The 18,837-nt window shown below is 44.5% G+C and overlaps 1 protein-coding gene across 2 annotated transcripts in view; it reads left to right on the top strand.

Moving 5' to 3' along the window:
- Positions 1–18,837, top strand: part of ADAMTS17 (ADAM metallopeptidase with thrombospondin type 1 motif 17) — a 395,361-nt gene that overhangs the window by 86,004 nt on the left and 290,520 nt on the right. For both annotated transcript variants that reach the window (XM_043434539.1, XM_043434540.1), the window contains exons 6-7: positions 201–358; positions 8,316–8,359. In XM_043434539.1, coding sequence (XP_043290474.1) covers positions 201–358; positions 8,316–8,359 — 202 coding nt within the window. The remainder of the gene's footprint in view (positions 1–200; positions 359–8,315; positions 8,360–18,837) is intronic.

Below are 18,837 nucleotides of genomic sequence, written 5' to 3' on the forward strand. Positions count from 1 at the left end.
TCTTCATCCTAACTTATAGGTAAGGCCCCGGTAGTGTCCCTCTGTGTCTCTGCATCTGCCTACCAGCACTGTGGGCAGGTGACATTGAATAATGGCCCTGTGAGCAGCTGTCTCTTCTTTAATATCCATGCTGTGGGCTGAGCATAAACTCTGGCTTCCCTGGGAAGTGGCTTCTGTAACTGCCCCCTGATTTCTTTTAGGCCAAGTTATCCATTGGGCATCATGGTGAGCGGTCCCTGGAGAGCTTCTGTCACTGGCAGAATGAAGAGTATGGAGGTGCACGGTACCTCGGCAACAACCAGGTTCCAGGAGGCAAGGACGACACGCCCCCCGTGGATGCTGCTGTATTCGTGACCAGGTAAAGCTGGACTCGGCCTGGAGCTGCAGACTTGAGAGGGAAGGCATTTCCTGTTGGAGAGAAAGTCAGGTTTGGAAATCAGACCTTTGGCCACTTGTCTGAACCTTGAATTCCTCATCAGTAAGATGTGGATAAATGCTAGCCCTGTCTCTGAGATGTGAGGATTAAATGAGCATGGGAAGCACTCTTACAGTGGCTCAAAGTAAGGATGAAAGTACTAGCTATTATTATTGTTATTGCTGTTATGAATATAAAACTACTGAAATTCTTGTTACCCAAGACTCTTAAAACTTCAGGAAAATTTGTCTTGAAATTTACCTCTTCGCAACACCAAATATAATGCTCACTGGAAAGAGCTCACCTGTGTATGAGGCTGCTTCCTAACTGGAGGGAGTGGATACCCCAGTTTTCCTGTTGAGGGAAGTCCATGCTCCCCAGTGGCTCAGGGGTTAAGAGTCGACCTGCAGTGTAGGAGATATAGGAGATATCTTTGATCCCTGGGTCAAGAAGATCCCCTGGAGGAGGGCATGGCAACCCTCTCCAGTAATTCTTGCCTGGAGAATCCCGTGGACCGGGGAGTCTGGCAGGCTGCAGTCCATGGGGTCATAAAGAGCAGGACACGACTAAAGCCCCTGAGCTGGTGCAAGGCAGCAGGAAGTCCGTGCAGGTGAATGTGTGTGCCGTGCACAGCCCGTCTGTGGGCACTCTCAGGACTCGGCAGCAGGCAGAGATGCCATGGAATTCACAGAGAGGCTCCATTTGAAGCCAGGAGCTGAGCTTCACGTCTGCAGAGCTGGATGCACTCTTCCTGGTTGAGAGGCAAGCCAGGGACCCTGCTGAACAGTAGTAATCAAAGGCATCTCTTTGTGTAGATGGCTGCAATGTTATTTTAGTTTTCTAGGGCTGCAGTAACAAACTACCACAAAGTGTGTGGCTTCAAAAAACCAGAAATTTATTTTGTTACAGTGTTGGAGGCCAGGAATCTGAAGTCAAGGTGTGGGCAGGGCCTTGCTCTCTTGGAGGCTCAGTGGGGAGGACCCTTCCTCCTCCCTAACTTGAGGAGGCTGCCGCAGTCCTGGGCATCCCTGGTCTTGTGGATGCATCTCTCCAGTCTCTCCCGGACCGTCCCGTGATGCTCTCCCCGTATCCACGTTTCCCTCTTCTTGTAAGGACACCAGACACTGGATGGGGGCCCAGCCTAATGCAGTGTGGCCTCGTCATAGCTTGATTACAGCTGCAGTGACTTTCTTTCCGAATAAGATCACATTCACAGGGACCAGGGGTTAGGACGTGAACGTGTCTTTTTGGGGGCACAGTTCAACTCTCTGTAGGTATAGATGTGGCTATTTGGTTTTTTCCTATGTCTCAAATCTCTCTTAGAAAAACTGATTTTCCTTGATTGTTTTACCTCAGTAATGTAAATAAGATGTAGTATGTGTTCACATCAAAATCCCCTTTTAGAAAATATGTGGAAATGGTTCATGACAATTTAACCTATTAGGTTAAAATGCAATGTTTTACTTTTTGAATGAATATATCAACCTTGGTTTTAAGTTTTTTCTTTTAAAGAAACTACTTTCAAAATTATATGCTTTCTTTTTCCTTTAAGTTCAGAGAAAGGGAACAGTTTATTGTATCTTTAGCATGAAGATAGCCTACTCCTCTAAGAGGAGTTAAATCTTGTTTAAGACTTTGGTTTTGAGCCCAGAAATGCTCTTGGTTTGCATCCCTTGGGCCACATACAAGCCCCTGGCTTGACGATGTCCTGAAGGTAGCCAGATGCGTTCTGTGATCTCAGCCTCAGGCACCAGTTACCAGATATTATAGCTCACTAGCCTTCTCCTCAGAAAACCTAGAACATGCACATTGCCACCGTCAGACACCGAAGAGATACCTAATCACACTTGTAGATGATTCATCAGCTGTGAACCCTAAAGGTTAAAATGTGATCTGATCCCTTATGAGAACACTTGCTGCTTCTTCAGGATGTGATTAAATGTATAATGGGACACTTGGGAAGTCTATTCAGAAATTCCAATTGCCTACGTGTGGCTGATGGTCTACTAGGCACCAAAGACAAGGGGTGAGCATGACCTTGTACTTGCTTTAAGCTGCTTTTGCCCACCCTGTCAATGATGGGAACCCCTGGATGCCATCTCTTCCAGCAGCTCTGGCCCCCACACTCACTAATCAGAGGCTTCCATGCTCTTTGAAATGGCTTTTGGAGCCTCTGGGACGCTCGGTAAAGCACTGAGGATTGTACTGAGTGTATGGCTGCAGTCTTTGAGAGTGGGGAGAAGGCATGGTTCCTTGGGAACCGTGTCTCTATGTGATTGTAAATTAATGTGATTGATTTTCCAAATGATAATTAGATGAGGAGTAAAAACTTTTCCTAGAAAGGAGCTCTAAATAATATCAGCTTTGGAATATGCAGCTAAACTTCCAGGTTTATTACTTTGAAAGTGGTTTGTATAAATACTATATTAAATGTATAAATTCTGGTGTTTTGTTAAAAATAACCTAGGGGAATTTCTACTATATTGGTTATTCACCTTCCTGCTGTTTCCTTTCTTGTCTGGGGGAGAAAATACTTGCAAGTGGTTTTGGTTTGGGAACAAGTAGCCTTTTTATCAGAGGCAATAGATGTTACCAAAGTTAGTGTTGACAAAGCTTCTGGATTAGCCTTTTTACAAAACACCATGAGAGACTGAATGCACCCTCAGCCTGAGAATGCTTCCCATTCAGCTTTCTCCTTTCTCTTTTTCCTATGTCCCAACAGCTTATTTACCATACTGGAAATATTTTGCATAAAAATGTCCTTCTTTACACCTCACACACATTAGGATGCCTATTATTAAAACAAAACACCAGACAGCAGAACAAGCATTGGTGAGGATGTGGAAGCCTTGGGACTCTTGTGCCCTGTTGGTGGGAATGTAAAGTGGTGAGGCCACTGTGGAAAACAGTATGGCAGTTCCTCAAAAAATTAAAAATAGAACTGCCATATGATCCAGCGATTCCACTTCTAAAAGCGTTGAGAGCAGAGTTCTGAAGAAATATTCACACACCTATATTCATAACAGCATTACTAATGATAAGTAAAATGTGGGAGCAGCCCAAGTGTCCATCAGTGGAGAAGTGGATAAACAAAATGTGGTGACTGATGTTTGTTGCTGTTTGTATTCCAACAAATGGAATATTATTCAGCCTTAAGAAGGAAGGAACTTCTAATACTGGTTACCACATAGATGAACCTGGAGGATACTTTGCTGAGTGAAATAAGTCAGTCATAAGAGGACAAATCCTTTGTGATCCCACTTGTATGACATACCTAGAAAAGTTAAATTCATTTAGACAGAAATGGTAGTGGCCAGGAGCTGCGGGGAACATGGAATAGGGAGGTGTTTAATGGGTATAGAATTTCACTCTTCCAAGAGTTCTGGAGATGTTGCAGAACAATGTGAATATACCGACACTGCAGACCTATATACTTAAAAATGGGTAAGATGGTAAGTTTTACTGTCGTAAAACTTATTTTACGACAGTAAAAATCTTTTCAAATGTTCTTTTCTAAATAAGCACATTGGAGGGGGTGGTCCTGATTGCAGACGGGTTGTGGGTGCTGGCAAGGAAGATGTCTGGTGGCCTGGGAAGGCAAGGTGTCTTCAGCGGCAGACAGAAGGGACATAGAGGCCTCTGCCCTGCCGGTGTTGTCTTTCTCCTTTCCAAGCAATCTTGGCCTCCCTCGCTTCCATGGGGCCGCTGGACTGAACTAATGGTGCTGCCCGTCTCCTGGGTCCTCACAGATGCTACACTGAAGACCTCCTACGAGGACAGGGTGGCAGCCACGGAGCCGGGGCTGGAAGCCCATGGGAGTGAGATACACCATTTAGAAATCAGAGGCTGTGAGCTGCGGTTCCCTGGGCTGGGATGCTGATGGGCTGATGTCGTCACAGGGAAGCCGGGTGTGAGGGAGCTGCCGCTCTGGGCCAGCGGCCCTGCCCCCCAGAAGAATCTGGACCAAAGTCTACCTGGAGGCCACACGGGCCGGCGTCCTCGGGTCCTGGGGCTGCCGGTGTGGTTTCTTCTTTTGTTTTCCATCTGGGCTGTGGCTGAGCCTGAGAGCGTATCCTCCTGGACGCCCACCAACCGTACAGATGGCCAGACGCTGAGAAGGGAGCATGACATCACGTCGAGCAGAAGCTGCTGAGACAGGAGCTGCGGGCGCCGTGTCTCCAGCAGCTACAGCCGTGTGGGGCCAGCAGGGACGTCTCAGTAGACTGAGTCCAGGGGCCAGGCGGGGCCCGCACAGACTGGCCTTCAGGGAGCTTCATGCCTGTCGTGTCCTCGCCTATAGCTCCACACCTCCTCCAGAAGGCCTGGAGTTTTAGCCCCGAGACCCAGGTCTGTGCTCCTGGAAAATAGCTGTAGGGACTGTGTGGCCAGCCCGGAGTGTGGCCACTGGGACGTGTCCAGTCGTCCCTCCACTTTCTCTTCCCACGTGACTCCACCCAGTCCCTGCCCAGCCCCAGGCTGGTCTTCTCTCAGCCTTTGGTCCTGCTCATGGGAGAGATCGGTGGATACGTTACATTTTTGAACACTGGGGAGAGGTGAGGCCGCCAGGGAGCTGATAAGGCACATTGAAAGTGGCCTGGAAATGTATGCCAGTCGTTTAGTAAAGGAGTCAGTATTTATTAAACCCCAACTGTATGCCAGGCAATAGGTGATGTACAGAATTAGCTATGTAACTTGTGCCTAGTGCAGAACGAAAGTATGGGACCCCATGTTAAAAAGTATTAAGAATTTCAAGACACTGAGAGCAGAGTGTTAAAGCAGGTTGGGGGATGGGAGGCTTCTGGGTGAGGGGCCTGTGTGATGGTGCAGCTGACACACCCGTGGAGCCCGCCCTGGCCTGTAGATCCATGCAGCCTTTCTTTTCTTGAGGTAGAAACAGTGGAATGTAAATGTAAGCAGACATAAAGACTGGAGGGCTGCACTGGGACCCTCACTTTTTTATTTTTTCTTTTCCATTTCTCTTTTGACCCCCACAGCCCCTACTTGTGGGTCTGGCATGTAGGAGGCAGAGAACCTACAGATCAAGCCTCCCCTGCAGGCGGATGGCTTCACTTTCCTTTTCTGAGAAAGGACCTTGAACTGGAAGGGGAGAGAAGATGCAGATTTTGGTGACCGTTTCAAAGCAGGCCTCTAATTGAACTTGGCCCCCTGTGAAACCACCTCCTCGGGAGAAGCAGCGGGGGCTGCTGCAGGGTCCATCACTTGGGACCACCTGTTTCCCTCCAGGGAAGCTGGGGGATGAGGACACACTGTGCCCTTTAAGCGTCTCCCCCTGAGCTGACCAGAGAGCCAGAGAGAAGGTGGTGCGGCCAGTTCCCTCAGCAGCCCTGTCAGCCTGTTTAGTTCTCTCCTATGAGACTAATGGCCACACAGCCTTGCTCCCCTTGCCCAAGAGAGGCAATGGGATGATGCTTACAGTTGCTTGCTCTGGGAAACCCTGGAGCAAGGTCTCAGGCCAGTCTGGGGGGGGGCGAGGTGGAAGGGGGGTATGTGTGAGTGACATGCTCAGAACATTCCAGTGGGGAGTGTCAGGTCAAGAAAGTTGAGTTGGGGTTAGTTAAATACAAGGCCAGGGAATATATTTATGTTCCCAATTTTATTTGGTTTCCTCTCTGCCCATGCATCTTCCTTGCCATCCTCTATTGCCTGTAATTAGTCTTCTGAAAGTCATCTTTGACAGAAAAAATCAAGGCACGAGTCTTTGTTTTCCTATGGTTATTCCATCTCCATTTCCATGGAGGCTCCCTTGGTTTTGGAGGGGGTTGTGAAAAGCATGGGGGTCTTCAAGGCTTCCTTTTATCCTTTGTTAAAACTGTTTTAAAATTGATTACCAAAATATATGTTTATTGTGAAAATTTAGAAGTGCAGTCAGCAGCACTCAGGTGGGTTGCCGAGGGCCCTGGCCCAGTCCCCCCCCCCCCAACTGTCTGTGCCCAGCTTCAGGGCTACCCCTCCAAGCTGCCGCACCCACCCGCTGCCCCTTCCTCTGAGCTTGCAGGGTATCTGGGGTGCCTGGCAGGCCTGAGGCGGTGGCCTCGACCAGGGTGTTCTATACCTCAGAACCCCACATGGAATCTTCACGCCTACAGATCTGGACTCTACGGTCTAGTGGTTAGGTTGGATCTGTGACAGCGTTCAAGCCAGCCTGAAGCAGAGCTGGTGCTGGGAGCACGCAGGTTTCGCTCCATTTATGTGGACAGCCACATATTGCTGAGAGGTGGTAGGCATGGGTCACATTGTTCCATTCTGTGCTCAGTCATTCAGTCATGTCTGACTCTTTGTGACCCCATGGACTGTAGCCCTCCAGACTCCTCTGTCTATGGGATTTTCCAGGCAAGGATACTGGAGCAGGTTGCCATTTCCTCCTCCAGGGGATCTTCCTGAATCAGGGATTGAAGCTGTGTCTCTTGAATCTCCTGCATTGACAGGTGGATTCTTCACCACTGTACCACCTGGGAAGCCCAAGTTACTTTATGGAGACAAATAGGACAGAACATGCTGTGGGTTGGAGTGGAGGGAAAAGGAAAGCTGATGGTATTACATTGCCTTCTTGTCATGGTCCCCAGTGTGAGTGGGAGATCCCTTCCCTGAGAATAGGTTTTTTGATGGAAGATGGGAGAAGTTGAGGACATTGAATGCTGAAGTGGGGTGGACTGTCAGAAAGGGGAGGTGGTGTACAGCCCATGCAGGACTGCCACTTTCATTATCGTCAGGCTGGCCCTGATTTTCTTCCGAGAGAATTTTTTTGAAGTCGAATGAGAAGAGGTGCCTTAGAACATGTTTCAGCCTGAAGCTTCACTGGAGCGTTTAGAGAGCTGCAGATGAGGGGGTGATTTCTCCCAGCTCCCATGGGGTCCCCATGATAGGATGACTGTAGGGCCAGGCCCTGCTGTTCTCGCTGCATCTTGGGCAAGATACCTCCTCAGCCAGTGCTCTGGTTAGCTTCCACCTGTGGGTATTTATGGGCAGAAAGAAGGGCCCAGACGGAGCCCCTTGTACCTGCAGAACCAGAGCTACACCAGATTTCGAGCATCTTTGCCGTTTCATTTGTCCACAGCCACACACTGGGGAGATCCTAGGGAGCTTTAAAGAATGTAACTTTTTTTAAGTTTGTGCCACACAGCATGTGGGATCTTCATTCCCTGACCAGGAATTGAACCCTAGCCCCCTGCATTGGGAGTGTGGAGTCTTAGCCACTGGACCCCCAGTGTCTTAGCAGCTCAGTCGTGTCCAACTCAATGTTACCCCATGGACTGTAGCCCTCCAGGCTCCTCTGTCCGTGGGATTCTCCAGGCAAGGATACTGGAGTGGGTTGCCATTCCCTTCTCTGGGGGATCTTCCCAACCAGGGATCGAACCTGGGTCTCCTGCACTGCAGGCATATTCTTGACCATCTGAACCACCAGGGAAATCCCAAAATATAACTTTTAGAAATGACTATTTTGTTGTGTTCTCATGTAAGTGGTATATGGTCATTCAAGCATCTAAAACTAGTTCCTGCCCAAGTAGAGTAAATTAGGAAGTCACTATAGTGTGATGATATTGACAAATAATTGTCTCTGATAGATGACTTGGTAAGCATCTTCTTCTGCAACTTTCAGCATGGGATGGAGTCTTTCCAGCACCTAAGTGTTATGTGTGAAATAGTTTAGCTATGAAAAGAGGGTCTTATGTGGGGTTACTGGGCCTACCAGTTGGAAATGTGGTTAATCTTGGCAAACAAAAACACTGCTAGTTATTATTTTTCATTATAATCCATGACAATTAAAGTAATAACTTTGTTATCGGCAAGATGAGTAATCAAAATTAATTGACATGTTTTCTTCTCCCGTTCTTGGAGGTACTGCACACACCTGACTTTGTCTTTTTAAAAATTTTTTTAGGACAGATTTCTGCGTACACAAAGATGAACCTTGTGACACCGTTGGTAAGTTTAGAGTTAAAATAATAACTCGATACTTTCTGATAATGTGGAGGCGTGATAACCCTTCCGGTCTGAAAGCGCCATCCTTAAAGAAGCTCTGCCTTTTCTGTTACCTCTTTTTTTGGTAAATTTGATTTATTTACTTTGATGTTTGGTTACTCATTGATTTTATTTTACTTTTCTTCTTTCCTAAAAAGTTTTGCAATTTCTTATGGCAGAAGTCATCTAGACAAAGTGTTAATAAGGAAGATATGAGAAGTGCAGCCCAGGGGAGGAGCCCCCAGGCTGCCCGGAGGTGACTAGTTGGGTTGCATTTGGCTGAGCCTCTTATCACCAGTGAGGAGGGGAACCTCACTGAATTACATGATTGTCATGAGACAAAAGGTTCAGCAAGTGTCCTAAGAGGTGAGATGTGACTGCAGGGTTGTGGGACTGGTGTGTTCCCCCAGCCTTGGCACCAGGCCCATTGCTTTCTGGTTGAACACTAGCGATGCTGACATGTAACGCAGGAAAACACGGTTTCCCTCTCCCTCACCCTTCAGCCTGTACCACCTTCCCCACTTTCCCCTTCACTTGCTGTTTTCTTTCTCTCCTGTCCCCAGTTATGTCTGGCTTGCTCTAGATCTCTCATAGATTTCGAATTGGAACTGGTCTTTGAGTGCAGAAATAGAGTACTTGGTTAAGGGGAAGAACCAAGAGGGTTGCCAGTTTTGTCAGCTGTAGCACAAACTTCTATTCACTAGGAGGTTGAAATATTGCACCATCAGAAGCACAGTTTGGAACTGAATTATAGGAAAAGTGAAGGAAAATGGTGTAGAATTGAATATATGTATATTTTTGTGGAATTCAAATGTTACAAACCTGTGCTTCCCATTGAGTCCCGGCAGCAGGTAATCCTGAGTCTTTGCTCTGGCTCTGCCACATACAAGCTGTATGACCTTCAGTGACGTGAAGTCGCTCAGTTGTGTCCGACTCTGTGACGCCATGAAATGTAGACTGCCAGGTTCCTCTCTCCCTGGGATTTTCCAGGCAAGAATACTGGAGTGGGTTGCCATTTCCATTTCCAGCGGATCTTCCCAACCCAGGGATTGAACCCAGGTCTCCTGCATTGCAGGTGGATTCTTTACCGGCTGAGCCACAAGGGAAGCCCTTAGTAAATCTCCATAATCCATAAAATGGTCACTTTGGACAAGGTCTCTTATAAGGTCTTTCCAAATCTTGTAGAATGGTAGCTAGCATTTATGTCACATTTTAGAATTTAAAAATGAATTTTTGTACTACCAATTTTCTATAAAGTCTGAGAACTAAGTGTTAAAAACCAACTAACCAACCCATGCTTTTTTGTTTGGGAGCTGTCTCCGTAATGGAATTACTAGACAAATGCAACCTGAAGTAGGCTTCAACAGAGGGTTAGCTGATGCCCGTCTGAGTCTGATTGGGACTGTAGAGGACTGGGGTATGTCCAACTCTGGCAGTCCACTGGCAGGACTGCCAAAGCATATGCTATCTGGAGGACTGTCTACTCCTTCCCAGTGTTCACATGTCAGCTCTGACAGCTTTAACCCATGTGTTGTGTCCTTTAGCAGGGCTAGAGAGGCTGGGTCACCACTGCTAATTGAATGAAGGAATAAAATTGAATGCAGATGAATGGACACCAATATTTTTGAGTGGTGTGCATCTGATGAAATGGTTTTCTTTCATGTCATTTAGAGCCGGCTTTAATTTTTTTTTAATATATCACTTTCATATCTGCATAGCAGCTTTCTCTCTCATGCATCCTTCCCTCATCTACACCACATCCCTGTGTGACCTATATTCATCTGCTAGGGCAGTTATAGCAAAATATCACAAACTGGGAGGCTTAAATACAAACAGTTATTGTCTCAGTTCTGGAGGCTGGAAGTTCAGAATCAGAACATCCTCAGGGTTGATCTCTCCTGGAGCCTCTCTGCTTGGCTGGCAGATGGCTGTCTTCTGCTTGTGTCCTCACGTGTCTTCTTTCTGTGTATGCCTGTGCCCCAACCTCTTCTTTTTATAAGGACACCACTTATATTCAATCAGAGCCCCACTCTGATGACCTTATTTAAACTTAATTACCTCTTCAAAATCCCTGTCCCCAAATATCTCCACCCTGCGGGTTGTGGCTTCAAGTTACGGTTTTTGGGAGGACACAGTGCAACCCGTAATGTTACTCATTTGACACCTAACCACATACTGTCAGTTTCTTTAAAAACAGTCACAAAACCCACATGGTGTTTATTAGTACACATTTATCCTAATAAGTCACAATTTACTTGTATCAAGTCAGCCAGTAAGAATAATGGGTGCATTTGATGAAAATAATAATTTGAACACTGGGCTTATGGAAGTCTTACAGCAGTCTCATCCAGTTTACTTCTGTATTTTTTTACCTTCATATTTTGAAATAATCATAGAAGTTCTTTAAGTTGTCAAAATAATACAGAAAAGTCTCTTATCAATCATTCGGCTTCTTATAGTGACATGTTATATAACAATAGTGGATTTCCAAAACCAGGGAACTGATTGGCACAATGCAGTGAACTAGACTACAGATCTTATTCAGGTTTCACTGATTTTTGCATTCATTCATTTTTGGGTTTGTTTTTACTTGTTGTTCTATGACATTTTATCATGTGTAAATTCATCCATCCACCTCAACAATCAAGAGCAAAACTGTTTTGTCCCTTGCAAGCAGTTCCCTCAGGCTGGCCCTGAATCACCCTTTCCTTCCCTGTCTTTCCCTAATCCTGGCTACTACTTATCTGTAATCTATCACTGTGATTTTGTCATGCCAGCATCCCACAGAATGGAAAAAATAATCTGAATCACATAGATATGCGGTTGCCAATGCCAGGAGATTTTGAGCAGCTGCCTCAAAATCCAGCTGTAGCAGGAGGGGCTGTCCTGGGTCCTTTAGAAAATGAAATAAGTCTTGTACCTTGAGAAACTGGGGAAGCTTGGGGTTTATCACCATTATATTTGGTGTGTAGTAGTGTTTTTGTCTGCTTTGTTGTTTTATTTAGGATATAACTTACAGGTAGTAAAGAGTACAAATCTTGATGGATTTAAAACACTGATGCTATACTTGTTCTCTAGTTTATCTCTTATTTATTGAAATAATTTTAAAGGAGTGTTTCGAGTTCAGTTTTAATCCATTTTTTAAAATTGTGGTGAAACATACATATAATGTAAAATTTACCATCCTAACCATTTTTTTGTGGATAGTTCAGGGCATTAAGCACGCCCGCGTTGTTGTGTAGTCACACCTCTGTGCTCTCAGAGCACTACTGATAATAAGATATGGATTGCTCTCAGTCCCCAGAAGGTTCCCTCATGCTTGCTTCAAGTCCTCCAGAGGTCTGCCTCCCAAAGGTAACCTACTGTTATAAATGTTTAAATCCCTGTTTTTTAACAGTTTAATTTAAAAATAGTTTAAACTTCGAAGTTAAATTTGAATGATTCATTTGAAGAATCTCTGAGTTACTGAGTGGAGTTCGGGGTTCCATGAATAATACCTCCCTCTACACTGCCCAGTCTGCATTAGCTCAGCTCCCCAGACAGGATTCCTGACTATGGAAATAAGCAAAAAGGGCGTCTATCGGAAGTGGGACTGACCCTGAGGCTAGAGGACCAGCTTGGAACACAGCTAGCATCTGAGGGGGCCCCGCAGGGCGAGGCCTGGGCAGAGGTTGGTGACCGGGCTGTGGGGAATGGCCCCCTCTGCCGCCTCAGCCACTGTGTCACTGCTTCTGAGGCCTGCCTGCGATCGCGTGACTGCCTCTCTCTATCCTGACCTGGGTGGGGGCGAGGGGGCCTCGGGCCCTTCTGGCTTCCACAGGGGACACACAGGCATGTCCACAACAAGCACGTGTACTGGGGGTCTACCGAGAGGGTGCTCTACCAAGGAAGGGTGGTGTGACAGTGTCTACTGCACGTCTGAGCTTTTAGTAAGACTGAAGCCCGAGACACTGACATGCCATTTGTGCACATTGCAGGGTTCCTACTTCACAGGTGAGGGGGCTTCCCTGACCCCGATTCTAAGGCAACCCTGACTCCTGCAGGGGTGAGGCCACACAGCGGCTCCACATGGGCCAGGAGCTTGACTGAGCAGACAATCATGCCAGGTAGACCCTCCCACCCTGTTAGGCTCCTATGGAAGGGAAGGGAAGATACCTAAGGGTCCCACTCGCCTCCAGCTTGGGGGAAGACACACACAAGGAGAACTGAAGACAACCCTTGAGGCAGGAGGATCTGGGAAAGCAGGCTTCTTCTCTTAACAGAAGCAGCTGCCACCTCACTGTGGTCCCTATTGGGCATATTTCAGACTTGACTTTGTAGGGTGTGGCCTTTCCTCTGTTGAGTTGCTCCATCCTCCAAGATCTGCTTGCCCGCCACCATCCTGATGCTGAGGCCTCCTAGGTGAGAAGAGGGTGCTGGAAGTGCAGGGTCGTGGAGGCGGGAGAGCTTTGAAGGCCGTGCTGATCCTTCTCTCTCCTCCTCCCAGACCCCCAGGCCTCTCTGTGGTCCAGGCATGACCAGCCACATCTCTCCATGGCCTGGCTGACCAGACACACTTTTTTTTTTTTCAATTTATCTACTTTTAATTGGAGGATAGTTGCTTTACAATAATGTGTGGGTTTTTGCCATACAACAGTATGAAGCAGCCATAGGTATAAATATGTCCACTCCCTCTTGAATCTCCCTCCCACCTCCCAATCCATCCCGCCACTCTAAGTTGTCAAAGAGCACCAGTTTGAGCTCATTGTATCATATAGAAAATTCTGTCTGGCTATCTATTTTTCATATGGTAATATATATGTTTCCATGGTACTCTTTCAATTCATCCCACACTCTCCTTTGCCTACTGTGTCCACAAGTCTGTTCTGTAATTATGCATCTCCATTGCTGCCCTGCAAATAGGTTCATCAGTACCATCTTTCTAGAGTCCAGGTATATGCATTAATATATGATATTTGTTTTTCTCTTTCTGACTTATTTCGTTCTGAATCATAAGCTCAAGATTTATCCAATTCATTAGAACTGACTCAAATGTGTTCCTTTCTATAGCTGAGTAATATTCCATTGTACATATTTACCAAAACTTCTTCATCCACTCATCTGTCAATGGACATCTAGGTTGCTTTCCTGTCCTAGCTACTGTAAATACCTCTACAGTGAACATTAGGGTACATGTGTCTTCTTCCATTATGATTTTCTCAGGGTATGTGCCCAGTAGTGGAATTGTTGGGTCATATGATAGTTTAATTCCTAGATGTTTAAGGATTCTCCATACTGTTCTTCATATTGGCTGTATCAATTTATATTCCCACCAACAGCATGAGAAGATTTTCTCCACTCCCTTCCAGCATTTATTGTTTGTAGACTTTTTGATGATGGCCATTCTGACTGGTGTGAGGTTACATCTCACTGTAGTTTGGATTTGCATTTCTCTAATAATGAGTGATGTTGAGCATCTTTTCATGTGTTTGTTAGTCATCTGTATGTATTCTTTGGAGAAATGTCTGTTTAGGTCTTTGGCCCACTTTTTGATTGGGCTGTTTATATTTCTGGTATTGAGTTGCATAAGCTGCTTGTGTATTTTGTAAATTAATCCTTTGTCAGTTATTTCATTTGCTATTATTTTCCACCATTCTGAGGGTTGTCTTTGCACCTTGTTTATAGTTTCCTTTAAGAATTTTCCACAGTTTATTGTGATACACACAGGCAAAGGCTTTGGCATAATCAATAAAGCAGAAATAGATGCTTTTCTGAAATTCTCTTGCGTTTTCTATAATTCAGCAGATGTTGGCAATTTGATCTCTGGTTCCTCTGCCTTTTCTAAATTCAACTTGCACATCTGGAAGTTCTTGGTTCATGTACTGTTGAAGCCTAGATTGGAGAATTTTGAGCATTGCTTTGCTAGTGTGTGAGATGAGTACAATTGTGTGGTAGTTCGAACATTCTTTGGCATTGCCATTCTTTGGGATGGGAATGAAAAGCTGATCTTTTCCAGTCCTGTGGCCACTGCTGAGTTTTCCAAATTTGCTGGCCTATTGAGTGCAGCACTTTTCACAGCAGCATCTTTTAGGATTTGAATTAGCTTAGCTGGAATTCCATCACCTCCACTAGCTTTGTTCGTAGTGATGTTTCCTTAGGTCCACTTCACTCCAGCATGTCTGGCCCTAGGTGAGTGATCAAACCATCGTGGTTATCTGGGTCATGAAGATTTTTTTTTTTTTTATAGTTCTGTGTATTCTTGCCACTTCTTAATATCTTCTGCTTCTGTTAGGTCCATACCATTTTTGTCTTTTATTGTGCCCATCTTTGCATGAAATGTTCCCTTGGTATCTCTGATTTTCTTGAAGAGGTCTCTAGTCTTTCCCATTCTATTATTTTCCTCTGTTCTTTGCACTGATCACCTAGGAAGGCTTTCTTATCTCTCCTTGCTATTCTTTGGAACTCTGCATTCAGATGGATGTATCTTTCCTTTTTTCCTTTGCTTTTCACTTCTCTCCTCTTCTCAGGTATTTGTAAGGCCTCCCCAGGCAACCATTTTGCCTTTTTGCATTTCTGCTTCTTAGGGATGGTTTTGATCACCACCTCCTGTGCAATGTTACAAACCTCTGTCCATAGTTCTTTAGGCAGTGTATCTATCACATGTAATCCCTTGAATCTATTTGTTACTTCCACGGTATAATCATAAGGGATTTGATTTAGGTCGTTCCTGAATAGTCTAGTGGTTTTCCCTACTTTCTTCAATTTAAGTCTGAATTTTGAAATAAGGAGTTCATAATCTGAGCCACAGTCAGCTCCTGGTCTTATATTTTCTAACTGCATAGAGATTATCCATCTTACGCTGCAAATAATAGAATCAGTCTGATTTTGGTATTGACCATCTGGTGGTGTCCATGTATATAGTTGTCCCTTGTGTTGTTGGAAGAAGATGATGGGAATACCAGACCACCTTACCTGCCTCCTGAGAAATCTGTGTGCAGGTCAAGAAGCAGCAGATAGATCTGGACATGGAACAACAGACTGGTTCCAAATCGGGAAAGGAGTACGTCAAGGCTGTATATTGTCACCTTTTGCTTAGAATTCCAAATTCCATGGACTGTACAGTCTAATGGGTCACAAAGAGTTGGACACAACTGAGTGACTTTCTTTGTTGGGGTCCTTTAATGGACCAGAACCTTGTGCTGCGGAGTCGACGATAAGAAAGTGAAAGAGAGAAAGAGAGAGAGAGAAAGAGAGAGAGAGAAACAAAAAAGACCCGGGGACCTAAGCTCTGATGGAGCAAAGGTGCTTTAATGATTTTTCTATGAGTATATATAGGCTGCAGTACAAGAAACTTCTTTCGGGAATGATAGAGATCAGAAAACCAAATGTACAGCAACTGTTACCGCAAGGTCAGGAGACAATCCATATCTCAAGAAAGGGGAAGGAGATTAAGCTGTTTTGTCCTAAGGAGAATGTTTACTAAAGGAGACTCATGCTTGCCTCACCCAATGACCTCAGTCCCTGGGAGCAGCGTGCTGTTCCGCTTGAAGAGGGACAAAGGACTCATGAGAGACAGCATGTAGGAATCCTCCCGTCAAACATTCCCTGACATTTCATCTTTGGACTTCCCTGATAGCTCAATAGGTAAAGAATCCACCTGCAATCCAGAAGACCCTGGCTCGATTCCTGAGTCAAGAAGATCTGCTGGAGAAGGGATAGGCTACCCACTCCAGTATTCTTGGGCTTCCTTGTGGCTCAGCTGATAAAGAATCCACCTGCAGTGTGAGAGACCTGAGTTTGATCCCTGGGTTGGGAAGATCCCCTGGAGAAGGAAAAGGCTGCCCACTCCAGTATTCTGGACTGGAGAATTCCATGGACTATATTCCATGGGGTCGCAGAGTCAGCTTCACTCACTTTGCTTATTTAACTTATATGCAGAGTACATCATACAAAGTGCCGTGTTGGATGAGGCACAAGATGGAATCAAGATTGCAATGAGAAATATCAATAATCTCAGATATGCAGATGATACCACCCTTATGGCTGAAAGGGAAGAGGAACTAAAGAGCCTCTTGATGAAAGTCAAAGAGGAGAATAAAAAAGTTGGCTTAAAACTCAGCATTCAAAAAACAAAGATCATAGCATCCAGTCCCATCACTTCATGATAAGTAGATGAGGAAACAATGGAAACAGTGACAGACTTTCTTTTCTTGGACTCCAAAATCACTGCAGATGGTGACTGCAGCCATGAAATTAAAAGAAGCACCTTGGAAGAAAAGCTATGACCAACCTAGACAGCATATTAAAAAGCAGAGGTATTACTTGGCCGACAAAGGTCCAACTAGTCAAAGCTATGGTTTTTCCAGTAGTCATGTATGCTTGTGAGAGTTGAACCATGAAGAAGGCTGAGTGTCAAAGAATTGATGTTTTTGAACTGTGGTGCTGGAGAGGATTCTTGAGAATCCCTTGGACTGCAAAGAGATCCAGCCAGTCTATCCTAAAGGAAATCAGTCCTAAATATTCATTGAAAGGACTGATGCTGAAGCTGAGACTCCAATACTTCGGCCATCTGATGTGAAGAATTGACTCATTGGAAAAAACCCTGATGCTGGGAAAGATTGAAGGTAGGAGGAGAAGGGGACGACAGGGGATGAGATGGTTGGATGGCATCACCGACTCGATGGACATGAGTTTGAGTAGGCTCCAGGAGATGGTGATGGACAGGGAAGCCTGGCGTGCTGCAGTCCATGGGGTCATAAAGAGTCGGGCATGACTGAGCAACTGAACTGAACTGATAGTTTCCTTTGCTGTGCAAAAGCTTTTAAGTTTAACTAGGTCCCACTTTTTAATTTTGTTTTTATTATTTTATCTGTACCCTAGATTGTGGGTCACAGGATCTTGCTGTGATTTATGTCAAACAGTGTCCTGCATATGTTTTCCTCTAAGATTTTGATGGTCTCTGGTCTTCCATTTAGGTTTTTAATCCTTTTTGAGTTTATCTTTGTGTATGGTATTAGAAAGTGTTCTAATTTCATTCTTTTACACACAGCTGTCACGTTTTCCCAGCACCACTTATTGAAGAGACTGTCTTTTCTCCATTGTATATTCTTGCCTCCTTTGTCAAAGATGAGGTACCTGTAGGTGCACGGGTTTATCTCTGGCCTTTCTATCTTGTTCCATTTGTCTATATTTCTGTTTTTGTGCAAGTACCATACTGTCTTGTTGACTGTAGCTTTGTAGTATAGTGTGAAATCAGGAAGGTTGATTTTTCCAACTCTGTTCTTTTTTCTCAAGATTGTTTGCATATTCGGGGTCTTTTGTGTTTTCATAAAAATTGTGAATTTTTTTTTGTTCTAGATCTGTGAAAAATGCCATTGGTAATTTGATAGGGATTGCTTAGAATATGTAGATTGCTCTGAGTAGTATGGTCATTTTCACAATATTGTTTCTTTCAGTCCAAGAACATGATGTATCTCTCCATCTGTTTATGTCAGCTTTGATTTCTTTCATCAGTGTCTTTTAGTTTTCTGTATACAGCCCTTTTGTCTCCCTAGGTAATTTTATTCATAGATTTTTTTTTCTTTTTGTTGCAGTGGTATATGGGATTGATTCCTTAATTTTCTTTCTGATTTTTCATTGTTAATGTATAGGAATGCAAGTGATTTCTGTGTATTGATTTTGTATCCTGTGACTTTACTAAATTCACTGATTGTCAGTGTGTCTGTTTAGTTGCCCAGTCATGTCCAACTCCTTGCTATCCCATGGACTATAGCCCACTGTGCCCATTTGTCCATGGAATTCTCCAAGCAAGGATATTGGAGTGGATAGCAGTTCTCTTTTCCAGGGGATCCTTTCCTCATAGGACTAGAAACAAGAAAAGAATATTACTTCTTGCTATTTTTATTCAACATTAATGTGAAGGTTCTATCCATGGCAATTCACTGATTAGCTCTAATAATTTTCTGATAGTATCCTTAGGGTTTTCTTTATATAGTATCATGTTATCTGCAAACAGTGAGAGTTTTACTTCTTCTTCTCCAGCCTGGATTCCTTTTATTTCTTTTCCTTCTCTGATTGCCATGGCTAGGACTTCCAAAACTATGTTGAATTATAGTGATGAGAGTGGGCAATTTTGTCTTTTTCCTGATCTTAGAGGAAATACTTTCAGTTTTCCACCATTGAGAATAATGTTTGTTGTGAATTTATTAAATATGGCCTTTATTATATCGTATTTATCTATGCCCATTCTGAAGAATTTTTATCATACATGGGTGCTGAATTTTGTCAAAAGCTTTTTCTGCATCTATTGTGATTATCATATGACTTTTATATTTAAATATGTTAATATGGTATATCACATTGATTGATTTGCAGATATTGAAGAATTCTTGCATCTCTTGGGCAAACCCAGCTTGATCATGGTGTACGGTTCTTTTAATGTGTTGTTGGATTCTGTTTGCTAG

This window comes from Cervus canadensis, chromosome 17 (genome assembly GCF_019320065.1).
Source record: "Cervus canadensis isolate Bull #8, Minnesota chromosome 17, ASM1932006v1, whole genome shotgun sequence".
In the NCBI taxonomy this organism is placed as follows: domain Eukaryota; kingdom Metazoa; phylum Chordata; class Mammalia; order Artiodactyla; family Cervidae; genus Cervus; species Cervus canadensis.